Consider the following 23,266-nt stretch of genomic DNA (forward strand, 5'->3'; position numbering starts at 1 on the left):
CGGCTTGACAGGATGAAGTCATGTTTGTATTTTTGACACACACACACACGAACACATACACACGCACACACACACACACACAAGTTCACTTGCTGTGAGGAAATTACCTTAGAAGATTTCACACTGTGTTTTCCATTTTTGCTATTTGTTTTGAGGCAGTCATACAAAAATTCAACTCAAGTTTCCGATATTGTCCTCAAGTGATAGGAACTACTCATGGACCGATTTAACCAAAAGAACAAAGGAGATATAGTGAAACCATCTATAGTTTGAAGGTTAAATACATACCCGTTCAAAAATATTGAAACTAAAAGGAGGAAAAAGCTTTTTTTTTTTTTTTTTGCTGACTTTGCCATTTTAAATGCTTTCTTTACACTGTACTTGGTTTTCGTGGCATTCATTGGGAACGAAAGGCACAAGACGGGAGAAGGGACAATAGTGCATGGCAACGGCCAATAACTGTGAAATGTCTCTGACTGACTTTTCAACTCCCAACTTCTGTCAGCTTCACAATTACTTGTTTTACACTCACAGACATCTCTCTGGTTTTTATGCCACCTTCACAAATCAAAACCAAATCTGAAATTTAGAGTCAGAATGTAGCGCTGTTTATTGTTAAAATAGTATAGGAGAAGAAAAAAAAGTAATAGGACACACCGGATGATGAATGGACGAAATGAAATCCACAGACACACTCGCAAATCTTGCAGAAATCTTCCCAGAGAAGTGAAAGCAGTTTTAGATGCAAAGGTGAGACCAACACTATGTGTTGTTTGTCCTATCACTTTTATCCAAAGTGTAAGTCTCGACCCAACATTATGTATATCTAACTTCTTTCATCAACAAACTGCTCTGGGAGGGAACAGTCACAGTTCCTGCAAAAACTCCCCAGCTTACAATTTAATTTTAGCTTACTGCTCTGTGCAAAAAGAAGCATCTCTTGAGTGTTAAAAGTTGCCAAGACTTGCATGGTTCGGTATTTGTACAGAAACTTCTCTCACTTTTGTAACTGCAAAGGGGTGATAAAAAAACAACACAGCCAAGTCCCCCATGGATGTTCCCCATACTATCAGACGTGAGAGGTAGACCATTAGTGAGATAACTGTTCAGGCACTGCATTCGCGACCTCATTCAAATTTCACAAATGTAATTTCTATTTTTCTCTGAAAGCGAGCTATCTCAAGAAAATAAGGTCTGATTACCTGCCAATGAAGTTTGAGTTTGCATTTGGGAAATCACTGCAAAGCTGTACCATTTTTCACATTTTGTACCTCGGCTTCATGAATCACTGATTTGATTTTGATGTATATTGTGGAACAGCATTTTAAAAAGGCTAGGACAGTCACTAGAGGCAAGCTGCACAGAAAAAAAACAAGTGTTTTGTGTGCTTGAGCAGACTTACCCGTGACTTCTCCTCCAGTCTGGTCATCATGACCACGGTAGCTGCTCTTTGCTCCCACACCATCCTCCAGAAGTCCCCAAATGTTTCTGGTAAAGGACCTTGGGTGGCAATGTAGGCATTCTGCTTCCTGTAGCCATCAATGTAGTTGGCATTGATGTAGTCGCTACCAGTGATTCCTACACAAACAGCGGAGAAAAAAAGTTTTCAATTACCCTTTTTCCTTCAAAGTGAAGATGTAAAAATCTTGCTTGTTACTGTTGTGTCAGATCATGAATGGAAACCAACTAAAGTTTTTATTGGAAATTATGCTTACAAAGCTGCACAAAAATTTACAATGCATGAAGCTACAAAGTCTGGCTCGGTATATGCATTCTTCATCAAGGTGGTTAGTGTAATATAGTTTAGGCCACATACATCCTTCCCCTTTTTTCCGTCTTCTTCAGGGTCATGACTTATTCGAGCACATTCATTTTTTTGTAGACGATATAAGCTAAAGTAATAATATAGTGCTTTACACAAAGACTTGTTTTCCAACTTGTAATTAAAATGTGAGAAGTGTTAGGCAGCAAGAACAGGTGGACGCAACAGACTATTTTTACTATTAACAAATCCTGCGTATTGTAAATTTCCAACATTGGTTCGTAATAAAGTGTCAATATTGTCTCCCTTTCTAACTTCCAGGAGACATATGTTAGACATAAAAAGTCAAAAGATCTCTTATTTTGCCTTAAAGCAGGAGCCCTTGTGCTGTTTTCCCCCCAGATTGGTGCCATCTGTTCAGTCTCAGTTGTTCAGTCTGGACTGCAAATCTATGGATGTGCTACAACCGACACCATCTGATTTCTCACCGCCTCAACAGTATATGTGAAGCTAAAAGCAGGAGGCGGACCCGTTAAACATGTCCTTAAGATGCATACTAGAAGCGCTAAGGGGCTCACTCCGTGCAATTAATCATCTCTTGACTCTGTGGATGAGCACATATACAAACCAGCAAGACTTGTGATCTTGAACTTTTGCTTTCACTCATGTCGTGTAGCTAGCAAAGTATCTGTAGTACACAACTTCAAAGGTAAACTATGAAGATCACTGCATGGCAGAGTTTCAAGAGCACTATAAGTCTGTCGTTTCAGCGTGCACTGTGCTTATCTTGTCACCGAGCTCTGATCTGCACATGTAAAAATCAAAGCTGATGACACTGTGAGGGTCATGATCCCGCACATGATGAGAAAACAAACTTTTACAGTTAGGTGAAATTCAAACTGGGAGTGGGGATGGAGGATTTTATATTTGAAAGTCACGTTTTTGCGCCAGACGTCGCAACACTTGATGACAATGAAACACTTGGCTGGTCTAATTTAAGAGTTTAAGAGAAAGGAGACTTAGTGAGGACAAGAACCAAGGTGGAGGGGAAGAAAAATAGTGTGGACAGAGATGAGATGCTCACAAGAGGAAGAAAAATGAATTAAAATAAAAGATAGAATTTAGGAGTAGGGAATGTATGCAATGCAAATTCCATTAAAATTGATACTGCACTGAGAGTGGTGACTTGGTTTTAGTCATGGCTAAATGAATGGAGAAAAGGCTGTGTGCATGAATTGTTATTCTGCTGCAACTAATAGCAGAATCACTGCAGTGTAAAATAGAAATTTCAGACTTGATTAATTTATGTATTTATGGATGAGGCGTTTGTTTTTTTCCCCCCTCTCTCTGTGAGTTTTTTTTTTTTTTATGTTCTAACCACAAATTGTGAGGTGTTGAAAATCTATTTGGAACATTTAGCTCACACAAAAGGGAAGAACGGAGAAGAAGTGATTTTGTCATCATTGAGAGGAATCAGGAGTTGTTTGAGTGTTCCAAGCCCGAAAAACAATGTCAGAAGTGAAGAGTGACTACCTCTGACAACGTCCCGAACGATTTAGGAAACAAAACAAGATTTTCTAGCCCCAGCGCTGTGTCTGAGGAGCGTCAAGACAAAAGTGAAGGATAATCTGACAAATAGGCTGGTACAAAAAAAAATCCTGAGTCATTCTTAAGTGTGAGATCAAACTGATTGCCGGACCAATGTCCTCTTGAATTGACAACTTTAATCCTGTAAATGTGAGCCCAGTCAAACAGAAACAAGTCCTTCAACTCATACTGCAACAGTTCAGCTTCAAAATGTCTGAGTGAGCAAAATGAGAGGATAGGTGAGCCTTACCCTCAATGGGAACCAGGATGACACGGGAGTGGTCGTAGGCAATGACATTGGCGTAACGATTTTTTGGCTTGTTCACCTCCAGGTTGGAGTGTTCCCAAGTGAACTGCTGGCCTGGATCAATGGACTGATGGGGGACAAAGACAAAAGAGCACAAACAGAAGAACTCAAAGAAAAGTTTAAGAATGACATTTCTTATTATAAAACAATCCTTTATTGCTTTTGGGAAAATTTAATCTGTCACAACAATCTAAAGATTATAAACCATGTGCAACTAGGAAAAGCTTCAGAAAATTGCATGGAACATATGCCTAAAAAGAATGAAATGCATTGTTGATATCATGCAATTGAATGTGAGTGAAGAAAGCTGTCACTGGTTGCGTGTGGTCTTTAGTGTACAATCAAATGTGACAGCTTGAGGAAGGAAGGAAGAGGCCGACAGTTTGTCTCTCCACACGTTGCCTGAAGCAGCATGTCACACAAGGTCTATTATATCTGTTGGTCTTTGACATCATTCAGACAAAATACTCCTAAAGTGAGCAGTCAAAATATTGAAGGGTGCGCTACTCTCAGGCTTCATATTAAATGGTCAAACGTGGCTCTAGAAGATATTGTTAAATTTAGTTAGATTGGGGATTTCAAGTGGGGCTGAGGGAATATTACAATTGGAAATGTCTTAAAGCAATGGAGCCAAAATGGGTTTAAAGACTTTGTTGCAAGGAGTGGAGAGAACATTCTAGGTTCCTGTGGTCAAATTGAAACTGAAGGAAGCAAAATTTGGTGTGAGACACTAAATGAGAGCATCACCATTGGCAAAGCGGTTGGCAGAATTTGGCAGCATAAATAGTACGAACTATGTAGAGTAACGTTAAGATAAATTATGGGCACCTTTTCTTTATTATTATTGCTGTTCTCTGGGCTCAGCAAATCCTCACTACGTAAGCCTCTGCCGCATCTCCCTCTCTTGCCTCTTTCCTCCATTTTTTTTTCTCCCTCCACTTCCTGCCTGGCTGAAAACCAATCAGTCAACGGCCTGTAGAGCGCCGCTTGGCAAGCATGGTCGCATGGACGAGTGGCCATTCATCACGAAAATAACAAAATTAAAATTACACTTCTCTATTTAATTTGGTCATTTATTTTTCCTGAGGGCTGATGGGGTTGTTTGAAAGGGCACAGGGAGGGCGAGTGAGTAAAAGATATATTGGGAGAAGAAGATTGGGTGGTTGAATTCACTCTTTAAGCCAAATAATTAGACTTGGCATCACGTCTCTCGCCTCCGTGAGCGAAACAAGCTTGTCCCTTTACTGCACGGCTCAGCTGTAGAGTTATAAATAATAGATACTGCGGAAATGCTGCAATGCTATGAGAAGTCATTATCGCCAAAACATCCAACATCTTCCAGCAGGCATGATGTGTACCCTCTTTCCACCTCAGCCTCGTGAGCCGACAGCCACCGTGATTTAGGGACAGCGAGCGGGAGATATTGCTTGTATGCAAACGAGAGCTGATTCAGCGCTCCTGATTTCTAATCAACTCCGGTGCCATTTACAACCCGAACGATCGCAGAACTCAAGATAGCTCAGTTAGCCGCTCCCCCTCCCAATACTTAAATTCACAACACCACACTTCAGTTGAGTACAACACAAAGCATGTGCATGCCTGCCAGAGTTCATTTTTGATATGGTGACTCAAATTTAAGGAAAACCCCCAAGATTCAAGTATTCAAGTTAATCATTGCCCTCATATGTATATACACACACCCACACAACCACAAACACAGATACATACATACATACACTCACATGCAAAAATTAATCAACAAGTAATTGATCATCAAAACAATATTAAATGTTTGCACCTTCCGTGACGGGGATAAAAAACACCACCACCATTAATCTAGTGAATAAAATGGACTCTTGTGTCCAACAAAATCTGAAGGCTGAGAAAATTTCTGTCCACCCACCTCGTATTCTTGGGAGAGCTTCAGGTTGTCGTTGGCTTTGAGAAGCTCTGTGTGCTCAGCCAGTTCAGAGATAGGAATGGGAGGGTGATTCATCATACCTGCTTGCCAAAACAAAGGAGGAAACAATAGAAGGAAAAAAAGTTATGACATATTAGGACAATTATATACACTTCACTTTACGAGTGAGGTCTTTGCATACACAAAATTGTTGAATGTTGGGTTTTAGTGATGGGGAAGCTTGTGCACAACATGGTGTAAAGTAAAATAATGTATTAACTGGGTGTGTTATTGGAATTTGAGCTTGTGGATAGCAAACTCCTTTAAAGTAAAATATTTGTCAACAAGTAACATGTTGAATCAAAATGAAAAGGCAATGGTTGAGAGCATACTTGATTGATCAGCAGAAGCACAGAAGCTATTTTCAAAACTAGCAAGGGATCCAAAATAAAAACATCCTAATTATCAGAATTAGCAGAACCATTTTGGATAGAAATTATTTTATTTTAAACTGTTGGACATTTAGTATTTTCAGACTCCCTCATATATGTGTATTGGGTAGCTGTTGCAAAAATAGCGTCAGTACTGACAGTACTTATTAGTGACACCAGTCCGTAGCAGGAAACTAATTTACTGTCCTGCTGTGGACTATCTTTACTAAGTCATGCGGGAACGGACACTGAAGCACTGTAATAGAGTACGGACCAGACATTGTGATTTTGTCCCCACATGCGGCATGGCAAATTTTACTATTTTATTGTTATGTGGCTTTTTTTTCCCACACCAAGCTCAAATGCCAAATGAGTGTTAAAATATGCCCAATGGAAAAAAAAAAGAAGATTTTTAAAAGCACCCTAAGGTCTAACTGGCCATGCAATTTAGAATGATTAGATAAATTATATTTAATTTCCTCTCACTGACAATGCTTTGTCAGAAGAGGGTCAACTGTATCGTTTGCTTCAGTTGCACAACTCTCAGTGCTATCTTAGGGGAATCAGTTCATTTTATACACAGAACAATGCACCAGCATCCACTACATGAAGATTTTTGAAGATTACAACAAGATTGTGAGACAAATGGAGATGATATGGAATGCCATGACGCTCTCCTGAAAACGAGTGGACACGCTGAATTAACAGATTGGACAAGGCTGGGAATAGAAACATGCTCATTTTCAGTGGATCACACATTGAAATAATACAAATACCCTGTCGGACAAAAGAAAAACTCAAATCAAGGATTCGGTGTATTGATCTGTTCATTCATTTATATTTACTCAGCGAGTGAATGCCTTAATATGCATGCAGGGTGCAGATGCACCCCTTGGAAATGAGTTATTTATCATCTCTGCCACAGGATGACAGGAAAAACTTAAATTGCAAATTAAATGTGCTTGTCAGTTTAGTTGCTTGAAATTCAGAGGGAAAGGTGTAAGATGCTACGCTAGAAAGCAGGGAATGTGTATGCAAATAAGGGGCCCACATTTCTCCTGCAGAGAACAGGATATGGATCTTTCCAGTAGAGATCAAAGAATGTTTGTGTGTTTTTTGTGTGCATGTGTGCAAATGCCTGGATGGTTGTCCACATGCATTTGTGAATGTGTACAGCTTTGCAGACACACTGTATCAATTGCTTTTACTTTGGGGCAGCCCACATTACCGTCTGCATGCATAAGTGCTCGCAACAGTTCAATAAAAACATCACACAGCCAAAACGAACCACATTGCTGGAGGAAGAGACAGATGGTCCTACACTCTTTATCATCATCATCTATCTTTGCACTTTGTCAGCAGAACTTACCACACTCGCATTGATGGACCTCACAACTCAAACGATTACTTGAGCTCTCACTGCATCTTTCAAAAATGCATTTGTTCAATAGAAAATAGTCTATTTGTTCCCTCGCTGTCATTTATACACATCACGCTAGGTTGAAATGTTGATTTAACAAAATATGCTTTGTTGTAATTTGCACTCAAGTAAAGTTAGTCAAGGACAAACTGTTATTCCTTTCTTCCCCTGCTTTGCGCTTAGCATCCTTTTACACATTTTCCCTACACACCTACAGATTTTTCCCAGCACAACTATAAACATGATCAATATGCATAGACAACAAATTTCGCCGTCTAATTTTGTATTTGCAATCTCTCGATCTGACTCTTGACGCATCTGAGATATATAATAGATCTTTTTGATGGGCTCCTTCCTTTGACGATGCCAATTTCCATTTAAAAAAGGAAGAAGCTAAGCTAAGGAAATAAAAGGAGGAGGAAGGCAGGGGTTTGAGGAAATCCAGGAGCATTTTTCTCCCCGCTCTCTCTCTCAGATGATCTTTCAGTGAGTAGAGAGACTAATCACATTTCAAGCAACTGTTTCCCACTAGTTTAATTCTGTTGCTTATCTTTGAGCACAGAAAATAGTCACTACATTTCAAATGGAAATGGTGCAGTAGTGGTAAAAGAGCAAGGATAGCCACAGGAAGGTGGAGGAGATGAAGATAACAGGGACTTGACTTGAAAACGTATCCCTCCATCAACAGACGTGATCTCAGTGGTTATTTATGCACGTGGGATTAATGCATAGCTGACAGCCAAGTGAATACTGTGATTTACTGAAGCGACTCAGTACACCCATAGAAACCAACATAAAAAATTAGTGCCGATATTATGCTGCATCATGTGAAAAAAGAATGCAATTCATTTGTAAATGGAGACAAGCAGTGCTCAAAAACAAAAGCTGGTATGCAAATACTAAGAGCATAAAGACTAACTTTCATATTCAATTTCAGCTGCACTCTGAGGACTGTTTAGACCAGAATCTGAAAGAACAGCAAACATGGGAAAATGTTTCACAAAGTCGGTAATGTAAGAAAATGGTTACGGAAAGCCGACAAATGATTGGAGATAATGAACAACAGTTTTTTGTTGTTTGTTTTTTATATTGTATACAAGGATGGCCTGAATAAGTCTTTGGAGCCAGTTCATAATCTATATAGATGTAGAACTCATTTAGTACGAATTTTTGCATATCTTTGCTAAAAAATGACCCGAATTATTGTTTCATTCAGATTTGATACTAATTCAGAATTAATACTAATTCTGGATCACTGATTACACTGATTATATGACCTGATGTCATTGTTAAACATAATCTTGCATATTATATAATGAAATGCGAACATATTAAATGTTCATCAATATGACCTTTCCAATTCCAATACAAACACGGTATGGATGAAACCTTGACATTACAGTTAATGACCCATAATATTATAATTGTTTGTCAATGACTTTATAATGTGTGGATTTCCATCAAAATTGAACGCGATCAGTGGGATCAAGTATACCTACCCATTATACGAAAGTTTACCCTAACTTGAAGCCAGGATGTTGCACACAAGCCAAGGTGAAAAGTGTGACGAAAACAAAACCTCTTTGGTTGGGTTGGAAAAAACAGAAAGCAGAAAAAAACAAGTCCACAAGACCAAGATGAAAGATTATAAAGTGGTGAAGAATTGATTTGTTATCTCTTTCATGAATCCCAATCTAATTGACTGAGGAACAAAAAACGTTTTTATTGGTGAAAATTGATTCGAATAAGTTTTTCTTTTGGAGACATCAGGAGTAAAGCTGTGGAGTGGTATCGATATTTTTGTTTTGGCTGTCAGTTCTGGAGCCAAAGCTGTCGGGAGTCAGTACCTAAGGACTTTGATGAAAGTTCAAAGTATTCTCTGTTCCGCATGAGAAGTCTTCTCCAACCACTTTTGGTAGAATAAAACTAGTTTTGAAGGGAAGGAGACGATTGGCATCTCAACGATCAATATGTATCAGTATTGTGTATTCATTCAGTTTATGTATTAATATTTTCACATTTGAGTATATTTGCAACACACACATTGTGCAACTAAGTTTGTCCATTCAGGGTAGCAGTAGCTGTTGACCTTTTCATCCCAAATTGCTAAGCGTGCAAGGAAGGCCCATCTTTGCTGTTGGTTTTCATTAAATACGGAATAATGATTCTAATCAATGTAAGATTGATCTTTTGACCTTAACTGCCTTGTAGTTTTGGTGTGATGTTGCGAACTAAATATTGTAACTAACTGTGGTGAGGAGTGTACCTCCTACCAGAGAAGGATGCAATTCGAAGGATGGTTACCCGAAGTGAATTACAATTACTAGGATGGGTACTTGGTTACCTGAAGTGAATTAAAATTACGATGATGAGTACTTAATTTTCATTGCAAACTAGGGCTATATGTCGAGATAGATGATACCATGAGAGTAAAAGAGATAAAATATGGCAGAAGGTTGGAGTTGAAGGCTAACAACAAGTCAGCGTTGCAAGCAAAAGGCGACGTGATTGGACATAGAATGTGGATATTCACCGAGTTGTGCTGCTTCATTACTTTGGCCCCATTTTCCAATTAAACCCCGGAAACCACAGAAGATAATGAAAAGAAATGAGCCACTCTGCGCTTTTAGTAGTATTGCGATGTCAACGTGTGAGGCTATCACGTGACACACACACACAACCTCTCTTTCAAATACATTAATTGCTCATGGGAAAAAACAATCAAATATCATTTTAGTACTGAAGCAGCACAATTGCTAATAAAGCATAACCTCAACTGAATGGAGTCAGGCCGAGCATAAGAGCACCGGGAGCGTGCTCATTTCAACAATAGTTGCTTTTAGCTGATGGTGATGTTCACAAATGCTCAGCGTCTCACTTAATTGGTCCAAAGCGTCTATTTAAATGTGGTTCCCGGGGTGCAGCGATAAAAATGTGGTGTATTTAGAGAGAACTGTCTGCATATATTAGTCAATTTTATGTGTACATAAGACAATGCAGGATGTCAGATGACCTCAGCAAGTGACCATTAATGTACCCTTGTCATTACACAGCCACTCATTTGAAAGAGGCTGTGAATACTGATCAAGATAAATATGGGGTAGTATAATGAACTCCATGGTTGGGCGGTTAATACTATTTTCTTAAGTCTCTTTTTATACCCAACTCCCACACAAAAGCACACAAGGCAGTATGCACTGCATGTACGTGACCCCGAGGACACTGGAGAGAGAAGCTGCAGTTTGAAATGTGAATCTTTTGATGGAGAGGACTGACCATGAAGTAAAAAAAGGAGTCAAAAGCAGAAGCAGAGTGAAGGACTGTAAGGAGTGTCTATTTAAATCCTGTAAACAGCCCTCGACTTGGCTGGCTGCGCGACAAAAATGCGTTTCAAATTCAAGTACGAGTCTCTCAAAATGTCTTCTGCCAAATGAGCTGCCAGTAGTGAGAGAACACAGTCGTTGAGAAGAGGCTACTGAGCATCAGCAAAGTAAAGGCAAGATGAATGATGCAACATAAACTTTCAAATATATCCCCACAAGACTTAGCTGAAGGTAACGGCAAAGATCGAGCTTGATTTGTTTATTTATTTAGAGTGCTCCACCTAAATGAGCACACCACCTTTGAAAAGTATGCTATTCATCCATTTCTCAAAGGGAAAAACTTTCAGAATTTAGATCATGATTAGAGTCACCTGTAATTGATCTCTTTCGAACCTGATCTTTTTTTATAGATTAGCAGACTGTGTACTTCTGCTCTCATTTTTGCATTATAGCAACATTGAATGATTAAAAAAAAACATTTGTTTAGCAAGTGCACATTGACAAATCTTTGATTAATAGAATTTTGTAGCATATTAAATGATACATTATTCATAACACAAATCAGTTGATGAGTACTCATTCGTGATGAGCACGGTATTTGAAAGATACTGCTTGACTAAATGATCTCCCAAACTAGATATTTGTTACATAGTTCTATGGACAGCAATGTATGTTCTTATCAATGTACTAGAACTCAAATTTTATCGTTTTGTTAAAACATCGTAACTAGATGCTTCATATTTAATTATATTGTTTCCACAAATGGACTGTGAAACAAGATTCAATATAAAAGCTGTATCAAACAAATCTTGACAAAAAAAATTAAAATTGGTCACATTTGAGTTGTGTGGAGTTTCCATACCTGGTGTTTGGAAGTTGATTCGTCTCATTTCCACAGGGTCGGTGGGATGATGAGGCGTGATGTCGACGTTGTTCAGCAGACATTTTGTACGTGGTTCTGACTCTTTTCTCTTGCGACTGGATTGTAAGAAAAACAGGGAGGGGGGGGGGGGGTTAATTAAAGCTCTGCATTGCAAAACCCGTTTCTAAGGCCACTAAGGAGCTTTAAAAAAATAAAAATACTTGAAAACTTGCGTGAAAGCAAATCAAGAGCTGAGGAGGAAATTATGTGCACATTTGTGAGTCTCCTACAGCCACAATAATTAGTTTGATTTGATTGATTTGTTTATTTTGGCATGTACGGACATAGTCACAATTCATCACAGTTTTCACTGTGTGCACTGAACAAACACAGAACTTGCCAAAATGGGAAACGGGATGAAGCAACTTCACTAATCGTGTCCTGCCCCAATTCCAACCAAGGATTTTGTTTGCATGACACATTTAAAATACACTTTCACTCGTATTTTGTCCACAAAACTAAGAATGACAGTTCAATTTTACATCCAACACACAAGGGTGATGTTTCAATTTTTAATTAAAGCTATCTTTTCTGCTGAGGTCGTCTACATTGCCTTTCCACTGTCAAACGTGATAGAATTCAGTCGAACCTTACCTGTCAGGTTTGCTGTTTCCAGAGAAGGCAATTGGAGTCAAATAAATACATAAAGATGGTGAAAACACACAAGGAAAAGAGGGAAGGGGGGAGCCAACAAGAGAGATAAATCAATGGAGAGCAGTTTGAGATTCACAAGGGTCACTCCTGGGCCCGCAAAAATTGCAAGATAAAGCTCATTAGCATTTGCAGGAGATTTCTATGGGTGTGTGAGTGTGTGTGTGATCAGAATGTGGCTGCAGACAGAGGAGGGTAAAGTCAGAGCCAAGGGCAGAGACGGAAAACACTATTCACCAGGTAGCGATTGGAAGAGCAGGGAGACAGGAGAGTGAGGGGGAGAGAAAGAGACCAGAGGAAAAAAAAACACAGCGATTCAAGGAGAGATGTTACTCTTCCTAACCACCAAGGTAGAGGTGAGTCAAGGTCAGACAGGGATCATCTGACAGTAGTAGTATCTAGTTGGAAAGTTCATAGCAGCCCTCTTAAGTTAATGCAGGGTTCTGGCCTGCATTTTTCACAATGCTCAGTTTGAGCTCTGACACACTAAAGGATACAGCGTCAAATCATCTGATGTATGCAGTTAAGTAATAATGGGTAATTCTATGTGGACAGAAGTCTTTGGACACATCTCTGAAAAAATACCGGACCTCAATTATGGAGATAGTTTTGGAATAATCTATACATTGGTATATCTTTATAATAATGGTACCATTACTCGTGTGTGGTATCGTGTTTATATAGTTAATAAGACATTCCCACAGTACTAAAACAGAAAAACTATGGCATGAACTTGGCATTACAATAGAATAGGTTATTGAAGGTTTACAAAATTCTTATAATTGAATAACCTATTTATAAATAATGGGAAAATATTCTATACAGGATTTTGTTTGTAAAAGAAACTATTGTAAATAGGTGCTAGAAATTAAGAATGGAGTTGGGTCCCCTATTTTGTTCTTGTATGATTGTGGCCCAAAGTAAGGGTTTTTCAATGCATGGTTTGTGTTTGTAATATACCCTTTGACATCTCAAAGAATCTCATCTTTTCTCCTTTCTCTGACCTCCTCACTTCTCAGGATTAACAAAACATACGTTTTACATTTGTGTGCAACCATGCCGTCGGGGCTTGGAGTAGCATGCAGGCATTAATATAAAATAAGCTCTTCATTTGTCATGTACATTCTAGTAGTAGCTTCTCCAATAAAAAAAACAAGTTACTGGTTCAACATCAAATACTGAAAAGACTGCCATTGTGCTTTGCTGAGGAAGAAAAAAAAAGCCCCCAAGTTCCTAAAACGTTTGCTTAGATTCGCTTGTGAATGACTAGCATCAGAGCCGCTGTTTGTATTCCTAAAACACTGTTGGGAAGGAAGGGAAGCATGCATAGACTTTCAACTGTCCAAAATGAATGAATTGTGAACTGCCCTTGACATATTTTTACTTGAAGTCGAACTTGGTTAGATTTTTTAAAATGGTAACATTCACCACCTTCAAACCAAAAATAAAATGGCCAACTCACTTTTTATACAGGAGGATAGCGATGACAATACAGATGATGAAGACCACGGCCAGCACTGGGCCCACCACCCAAATTAGCCCATCACCGCCAGTCTCTATTGGCTGTGGGTCGTCGACTTGTTCAGGAGTTAACACTGTGTCAGTGTAAGGACTGGTTGCAAACATTTTCTGAGCCGAAAAACACAGTCATTATCATCACTATTTTTAATTACAAAAAGGGTTGAATAAAAATAATCTTATCTCGACACACTCAAATTGAAATATTCCTGTTGACTGGTTTTAAAGGAGAAAACTCACCCCGGCAGTAGCATTAAGCTCTGCCATGAGGAAGAAAACATACTCCTGGCCAGGTTCTAGAGCCTTGTTTTCACAACTGCTCTGCCGATGGTCGGAGCCCACGGTGAAGCTGGAGGGAAGCTGCCGGAAGCAGGCAATGATGTAAGGCTTCCACTGGTCCAACTGGGCCAACTGACGACGTGAACGGCGCTTGGGGGTCACCTCCCGCAACAGCTGATTAATGCAGAGGGTTTTGCGTTACATTTTGTGTGTTTTACACAATGAGAACTAATGTAGATTGATGGTAAGTTAGGGTTAGTGAACCCAAACCTCTAACCCCCTTTTCAACACATTACCTCTTCCATGTCCATCTCATCAGGAGTCTTTAGATTTTTCACAGTACCTGTGGTTCTCTTCAGTGGTACCACAACCACATAAAAATTCCTTAAAAAAATAAACATTCGGAAAAAACAAGATTATTTTCTTTTAAAACTATGGATGTTGGTGAGACATACAGTAAAATAAAAGACCAGACTAGAATTATTTTATTCCAATCATTTCAGATAACAGCGACATTATCCATCCAATTTTGAAAGTTGGGAACTTAGAAAAATATTTTAACAATTTAAATCCACAAAATTAATTAAGATTTTGAACCCAAAACACATATTCAATCGCTCATCTTTTTTTAAACACTAAATCTGTTCAAAACAGTTCTTACTTGCAAATGTTTTTTTAAAAAGGCATTTTTATAATTAAAAAATAATTAAGGTTGCAATACTGTAAAAAACATTTTGTTGGAAAATGACAATTTTCCGTTTTACCATTTTCATCACGATTACAGCGAAGGATGTGTTACGTATTCTGCAGGGTTGCAGCTACATGACTCTAAACTCAAGGCTAGATCATACATTACAGCAAGTTAGACTCACTTAACATCCTTGGCATCAACTGGTGGGAAGGACATGGTGAGAATATTGTCAGGCTCCGCGTAGATGTCCAGTTTTGGTTTCTTGACCAGAATGAGGGGGGCAGTCTTGGCCACAACACGGTGTTTTGGCCCACCATCCATGCTTTCTTGGCAGGTCACTCTGAACTCATAGGTGGTATTGTGCCTCAGGCCAGTAATGAAGACCCGGAGCTTTCTGGCATCGACGTCCATCTTTTGACGGTTGTATTCGATCTAGAATTTAAACGCAGGGTTCAGAATTTGACACAAATTCAAGAATTCCACTTTTTAGGTAGTTTGCGGGAGGCCAAATTCTAGAAAGTAACTTCATCAAACGTACCGTGCATTTGTATGCGGACCTGCTTTCAGAAAACTTCCATGCAAGGACCACAGTGGTCTTGGTTGCCCACTTGATGGTAAAATTCTTTGGAACATCTGTTTGGTGGGGGAAACGGTGGAAAAAGGTATAATAAGTGGATTGAACATAGCACCAGTCCAAGTGAAAACCTCTGGTTAAAGCAATAAGAGAAAATAGTTGTTCCCCTGCAACGTTCCTCTGGTTTGGAGAGTGAGAATCGGTGAGCTGTTACAGACTGTGAGAAGGGCAATGCCATTGGTTAAGACACAGAGGACGGAAGACTCATGGAAGACAAACCCATGGAGCACAAAGGTGCGCCCACTGGCTAGCTATCATCATAGTGCCAACCAACCTCAACACTGTCTTATCAATTAAATCAACGTTGACGATGATAAGCAAGACCCCAGTATTCCTCTACCTCCACTGATTTAGGGTTGGCACTACTGACATGCTGCCAAGTGAACAGAGAGACAGACTCAAAACACAGCATGCCTTTGCAGTGCAATTGGGGGATACCATGCCACAAGGTGTCCCGTAAATGGGCAGGGAAAGTGGGTAGAAGAATTGCAGAAAAAAACAAAACAAAGAGGGTTAGAAAGGGCGCAGTATCTTCAAACAACCTCAAACCCAAAACAAGGAACCAAGACCAGTTTTCTGTCCTTATCAAAAGGTCCAAAAACTCATTTGTGACTGGGTTTGCCTAAAAACCATACCTTCGTTCAAAACTGGTGGTGTAAGATGGCATTAGTGTGAGTGTGCCTGGAAAGGGGCTGCAAAGACCACTTAAGGAGTGTCTGACCATACAGCACTTACCTTAGATTTTAAGGCTGCTCTCCCTTCTTTCTCAAGGACTGACTAGGACTTACTGACTCTGGTTTTACCTTCTTTGAGTTAGTGAAGTGAGTATCCAACAGCAAGCATCTTAATATCACTATTAGCTTTCTTGAGGAAGAGTGCAGGTGGATAGAAAGGGGTGTGGTAGTTTTTTGTGTTCTTGCAAAAACTCCCAACCGCCTGGTAATTGGGTTGGGGGAGAAACAGGCAAGGCCTACCTGTTGGATCATAGCCCACAGTCCGATACTGGATAGGTGGGCTGTAGGGCCCAGGACCTACAATGGTGTGCGCACGAATTTTCACATCGTATGCCGAGTTTGGTTTGAGGCTGTTGAGCACGTAGGTGGACGGGTTGGGGGGCAAGTGGAGCTCCCGTGGTGCTCCTCCGGATTCAGCTTCCTTATAGGCCAAAGTGTACTCTGTGATTACACCGTTCCTCTCTGCCAGCACTGGTGGTAACCAGGACAGCTGCACTGAGCAACATGTCACGTTGGAACCTTCATTCATTTGTGGATATCCTCCTGGTGTATTCTCTGGTACACTGAGTTCCACACCAGCCTCCTCCCCAAAGCCCCCTCTGCTTTTGGCGGAGAGTTTAAATAGGTAGGTGGCACCCCGGTGAATGTTGCCCAAGGAGTACTGCCGCTCTTGGGGAGAAAACTCGAGTGTGGCCAAAGGGGATACATCTTTACGACCAAACTGGAGCCTGTAACCTTGCAGGTCCATGCCATCTTTCAGGTCTGGTGGATCCCAACGTACCAGAGCAGATGTTTTAGACTCCTGTGTCACTGACAAAATAGGTGGACCAGGCACTGCAGAGAAGAATAGACAAAAAAGCGTAATTCACTTAAAACTTACTTACAAAACTAAAGATCTTGCACGTTTATTTAAAACAATGCTACAATCGTTAACATTTCATCAGACATACAGTCAAGGTAAAGAAAGCATATACGTAAAAAGTAAAGCAGCTTGTTATTTTTATACTGAGCATGTTGTGTCCTCAATTGAACCTTCCCATAATGGTAGGAATTACGAATAACTGATAAGAGAAGTAATCGCATTGATTATATGATATCTATTTTGCATCAGGCACAAGCTAGGGTAACATGCTTACTACGGAGCACTCACTTTTCACCCAATTCGGATTTCAGGTGAGAGAGACATAAGAATCAAGTGCATTCAGTTTTGGACGATATACACCTCAGCCTAGTTACAGTCCTACTTTCACGATTTATCAGGATAGATGCCGCCAGCTCCTCAGCTGCCACCAATTGTTCTTGAGAGATGGCTGTGGATGAGCAAGGATTACTTGCAAAAACATTCTATTCTATCCTCACTCAATTATCTTCCAAAAAAAGTCTTGCAATGACACTACTCAATCTCAGCCTTGTCACTTTAGAATAAAAAAATGTACTGAATGAAGAACACACAACAGCTTGTAATTCAATACGTGTATAACGGTGAAATGGAATCCAAGCAGGAATTAAAAAAATAAAAGTATTGCCTGGGGTGTATGAGTAAACAACGGAGTAGTTTTTATAGCATGCTATCTTAGAGACAAATATGGATACATTTGCCTTTCTTTTTTTGCATTACAGCTTTTGCGTCTACTCCACCAGTATACAATTACTGCGGAATATGGTAATTTGGGGATACTAGCAACACTGCGCCTACATATTAGTGGCTCCATATGATATCAATTCAAATTAACTCATTCAAAGTAAGCAGGACATCAGCCTCCTGTTCATTTTAATCATTTCCGTTTGCTAATGGTCCACATTCTGCTGGACTCAGATGAAGATGACTTCTGATGATGGGGGGTGGGGGGGAGTGTGTTTGGTGAGAGAAATGCCTCTAATATAATCCCTCTACATACTAAATTCCATCTTGATGTCATTAAGAACCCCACTCTGCTTTCCTGCTCACTCCTAATCATGGAAATTAAATCAGATCGTTCTGAATGTGACTGCTGAGAGTACGTGTTTCAATTCGAAATTTTTCTTCACTCCAATTCACTGTATAGATCAGTACATCTGTGTAGATTCTCAGTCATTCAGGTCATGGTAATCTGCAGAGTTTTGATAGCAAAAAAAATACCGTTATTTCTGGACTATAAGACGCACCTGATTATAAAACGCACTAGCAAAAATTAGGGGAAAATCTTTTTTTTTTTCCCATATATAAACTGCACCGGACTATAAGGCGTAGGTGTTTAATTAATTACCATTTGTGAGACAATATACACAAAGAGGATTGTCAGGAAAGAGATGGTTCTTTTAAGGACGCATACTTTTTATTAACATAATGTTTATTGACAGCGATGAAGGAGCTCTGCAAACATACAAACATGTATAAGTCTCTGTGACGACCACAATAAACTTAATGTGCAGGGAACACTAGCAACACACAACCAATAATAAAATGGGGCCACTGACAGGGGTGAAGTTGGCAATGTGATACGAGCTAAACGTAAAGCTCTGGAGAAGAAATGACTGGGGATAGAAATACTGAAAAGGGTGACGCAACAAGATGCCATCAACAATAGCCTAGTGCCCTCTACTGGCCAGAGGAAACATCTACAGTACACGCAGAAGCTCCATTTTATTCGTTAAGAGCCAAATCAACTGCCTTTGATTTAAAAGTGGCATCATATGCATTTCCGTTGTCACCCATAATAAGGGTTTGTGTATCAATGCTTCCTTTCTCCAATAATGTTCGCTTTGATCTCGTTCCGTCTCTTGTACGTGTCAATTGTGTGGCACTATTTGCCTGGCGGACGGACATGCCATCAACAATTTTTCCCAGTGACCATGTCTGGTCACATATCCCTCCGTCAAGCAAAGCGGTGCTGCACAACAGCGGTTCACAACCGTTTTACTAACGAGTGTTTAAGTGTATTAGACATCAAAAAGATCACGGAAAATCCATAGATACGCCGCATCGGACTACAAGCCGCAGGGCTCAAAGCTTGTGCAAAAAGTAGCGGCTTACAGTCCGGAAAATACAGTACTCGTTCTGTTTGTTGAAAATATTTGATCTTTAATCCACAAATTTCTCTTAACTTTTACGAGTGCGGGTTTAAGTATTTTTGCCTCAATGGATGTGACCTCCGGGGGTGGTCAACAGGGTATTGTTTTATCGCATATGCCAGCAAAGTCCCAAACTCATTTTATGTTGGAGATTAGTGTCTGAGTGTGTTTGTGTTTCATTAAAAAAAAAAAACTTCAAAATGTGTTGTATATTTTTAATCATCATTTCATATGATGAGAAGTGAAATGGTTTGATGTGTGTTTAGCCATGTGTGCAGTGTAACTGTTTGTAAAAGAGAGCAAGACAATCTTGGGGGATAAAAAAATGAGGAATGATGAAGGTGACACAGGACAAAGAGCAATCTCCCTTGAAGACAAATACTGCAGTTGGAAATAAATATTTGTTTGTAAGTGTGTGTATGTGTGTTGTGAATAATTCTGGGGGTTCTTCAGACCTTAATTATCCCTTGGTGGTCATCAATCTACTGTTTCTTCTGCTCTCCCCTCCCCTATGCCCCCCCCAAAAAGAATCATCTACAATCCAACACCCCTCCTCCACTTCTCTGCATCGAATTCAGGTTCTATTCTGTCTCAATCCCCTTTCGTGAGCTTCCTGGCACGTTTCCCATCAGGCCACAGTATTAACAGCCTGCTGCTGACACCCACTCAGCCTGATTGAGAAAGTAGGGATCATGTTTCCCTCCCATTTCCGCCCTTTCTCACCATCACTAGATGAACGCTCACAGCAAATAAAACGTACAGACTCAGTGCCGCCGTGATCATCTGAAATTGTACAACACAATTTGCAGTTACAGTTGTTCGACTGTACATTGGGAACATCTTAACCTACAGCTCATTTGTCCAGACTTCCAAATCTAAGTCCTTAATAACAGTCAAGAGGCTATGTTGTGCATGTGGACACATATATTAAGGGTGAAGGATATTAGATATTTCTTAAACTGAACCTTGGAAAGGTCAAGACAATTTCATCAAACTACTATCTCCCTTTCCTTTTAATGTTGTGTTTCTTATGCAGAAGCGCATGTGGCAAGGCTTCATGGATAAATTTAATTTGTAATGCAAGAAATGTCAAGGAGACACCATTTGCACTACATTACACATGGCATATTTCCAGATCTTACTTTATAAAAGAGAGCAATCCAGAAAGAAACGCAAGACTGGTTAACACAAAATCAAAAAATGCTGTTTGAGAGCAGGCCTCAAGATTTTCATGTACTATATACATTTTCTTGTACTGCATGTCGCTCCAGAGTATGTGTAGGACTAACAAATGCATAATAACGAAGAAAGCGCTGAGTGTCGGTCTAATTTCGAGGGAAATTTATTTTAAAGATACAATGACAAAGAACAACAGACCTTGGATTTAACATCTGCGTTTCCTAATCGTGGGTGTGTTCTGAACATCGGTCCAAGCGTGCACGGCTTTACTCTGACCGCTCACTAACTCAAAGCATCGTTCAAATGTGCCAGTTGGTTATTCAGAGTGCAACCAAAAAAGGAGTGCCAGGCCGAACAAGGAAAGGAAACAGTTTAAGCTGTCGGTGATTAAAATAGTACATCCACTGAGCCTGTCATCCTAGCGTTTGAAAGCCCAAGATCAAGTTGAGTCACCACTGTGCATAAATTCTTTTAATATATCACAAAAGCAAATTCCCGTCCGACGTCATCTTCACAACTCATTGTCAGCAATGCAAGTGAGCCAAATAACCAATTGTATTAACAAGACATTAATATGCAACAGAGACTTTCAGACAAGACTCATGAAGGCCCTTCAGCAACAAGGCTTAAACAAAAGAAGCCAACTTAAATGTATCTAAACTTACTGTTTTCATTCTTTATTGTCTAAAACAACAGAACTAGTTTTGCAACACTTTTCTGAAATAAGTTGTGTTCAAAAGTGGCAATTAATTGTTTTATGGTAAAAATATTGTTCTTTGCAATTCAACTTAGCTCAACATCATCGTCATCTAGAGGTATGGAAGTTTTACCACACACAATTTGTATACATTGTTGAGTGTCCAGCAAAGTTGATGAGAGGGATGCAACCTCTCCGGATGTCTTTGTTTAATCAGATTGATGCTTTTAACTGGAAATGACTAAAGATACGTGTTAACCGGGGCTTGCATTTCAAGTCTGCTTCCTGCACTCCACATTGAAGTGGCCACACCCTTTTCCTTTTAAACTCACACATGCACCTCATAACATCTATTGATATGGTGTAACAACAGCGTTGCATCAGATAATGTCTGTTAGCAAGCTTTCAAGATGCTGACGTCTTGCAACACTACCTCATAGCACAATCCTATAAATAGGATAAGAGACTGTTGTGACGTATTAAACAGCAAGTACTTGCAAAGAATCCTGCAGCTGCTTTAGTTTTGCTGTTGGTCTCTTGGCACCCTCCCTCATAATTTTTTTGTCAGTTCTTGATAATGTCACTACTGGGCCATATTTTATTCAGTTGATGATGACTGCCTTCACTGTGTTCCCTGGTATACTCATTGCCTCTTTTGTATCCTTCTCTTATTCGAAACTTCGGAATAAAGAGATCCTTCTGATTCTGGAAGCTCTTTGTAGATCATATCTTGTGGAATAAGATGTTATGACAAAAATTTTATGAAAGTCCAACTGCAAGATCTTTACGAACGCCTTAATGTGGTGCAAATCGGAGGCACTTAAGATTTAAAGTCAACTTCAAATAGTGGTAGCTGTTAGACTCCAATTGAATATGAGGTTGAATGTGATTGGTTAATTCTGAACACAGCCACATCACTTGCATGCACACCTCTTCATCTCAGTTACTTATTTTTACTTCCCAATAGAAAAAATATTCTTTGTTTTCAATTGAGTTGTACAGATTATAAATCACATTAAACGGGAGGATGTTTCGACTTGATTTATCTTGTTCTTCCTCTTCTTTTTTTTACGTCAACATAACAAGGCTTTTGAACAAGGGTCTGTAGTTTTTACATCAACTTCATACTGTCATGACTTAAGTTTGTCTTGTTTAATTTTTTTTTATTATAATAATAAAATGGACTACGTACAATAGACATCATATATATGCGTTACACTTGGATTATAAATGGTTAAAGCTGGCCTGTTTAATCTTCCTCTCATGGCATATATAACAATATTTCACCCTTCAATCATAAAAAAAAAGGGTTGTTGCCCTTTGAGGGAAACATGTTCAGACTGGCAAATATCAGTGAACCGTCTCTAACAGAAGGATCGAGTGTGACACCTCTCTCCTATGCCCCACACACAATGTCACAACCTCCTGGCACTTGTAACATCTGACACTTGCCAGGTATTTGAGGCCCCAGTTTTGTGTCACCATAATATTGATTGAAAAGATTATTTTTTGTTTCACAATTTGAAACTGCCTTTTAAATGCCATTGACTCAGCGTGGGGTGGAGAAGGGGAGATCACAATGTGATAATATTTCTATCCACGTTATTATAAAAACTGAACAGATCTCAATACTGTGACCCATGTGCTGCATTAAAAAACCCTCTGTCACACACATCAAGGAGTCCCATCGTAGTTGCACTGACCTGCGCCTTTGGTCACCACCAGTTTGGGTTTGCTCCGTGCTCCATCGCCTTTGGTGGTGTATGCCGCCACCGTGATGGAGTAAGTGGTGTCTGGTTTGAGCCCTCCAATAACCATTTCCTACAGAAAAATTAAAAACATAAGGGCAAAATATTAGTTTTTGTAAATGTTTTACCTTTTTACCAAACTTCATGCACCTCATGTTGACTAACTGGACTTTGCATACAACTGTTACACGTCCCTTGGGTGTGAAAATATTGTTTCCCATATGGTAGAAGAATATGAGATGTGTAAATTCAAAGTATCCCATATCCCTTTAGATATACACAGGTCAATAATTTAACTTTGCGATAAATGCGTTTGAACTATAGTACATCATATCCGTTCACTAGGAGAGTTTAAATCAGCCATTATGTTTCCTTTCACTCTCTTGAAAGAAAGCCTTCTAATCAATTCTTATGAATCTTTCAAGAGAGTGA

General features: G+C 39.5%; 1 protein-coding gene across 6 annotated transcripts in view; it reads right to left on the reverse strand.

The window, feature by feature from the left end:
- Positions 1-23,266, reverse strand: part of ptprsa (protein tyrosine phosphatase receptor type Sa) — a 120,240-nt gene that overhangs the window by 17,200 nt on the left and 79,774 nt on the right. For 3 of the 6 annotated variants that reach the window (XM_061296807.1, XM_061296802.1, XM_061296804.1), the window contains 12 exons: positions 22,790-22,907; positions 16,400-16,993; positions 15,330-15,424; positions 14,973-15,223; positions 14,397-14,484; positions 14,062-14,274; positions 13,766-13,932; positions 11,593-11,708; positions 8,327-8,374; positions 5,560-5,657; positions 3,600-3,723; positions 1,403-1,578 (listed from right to left, as the gene is read on the reverse strand). In XM_061296807.1, the coding sequence (XP_061152791.1) occupies positions 1,403-1,578; positions 3,600-3,723; positions 5,560-5,657; positions 8,327-8,374; positions 11,593-11,708; positions 13,766-13,932; positions 14,062-14,274; positions 14,397-14,484; positions 14,973-15,223; positions 15,330-15,424; positions 16,400-16,993; positions 22,790-22,907 (2,088 nt within the window). Of the gene's footprint in view, positions 1-1,402; positions 1,579-3,599; positions 3,724-5,559; positions 5,661-8,326; positions 8,375-11,592; positions 11,709-13,765; positions 13,933-14,061; positions 14,275-14,396; positions 14,485-14,972; positions 15,224-15,329; positions 15,425-16,399; positions 16,994-22,789; positions 22,908-23,266 lie in introns of all 6 variants that reach the window. The other 3 variants (XM_061296806.1, XM_061296808.1, XM_061296805.1) reach the window with 2 other exon arrangements.

This window comes from Syngnathus typhle, linkage group LG14, assembly GCF_033458585.1.
Source record: "Syngnathus typhle isolate RoL2023-S1 ecotype Sweden linkage group LG14, RoL_Styp_1.0, whole genome shotgun sequence".
NCBI classification, from domain to species: Eukaryota; Metazoa; Chordata; class Actinopteri; order Syngnathiformes; family Syngnathidae; genus Syngnathus; species Syngnathus typhle.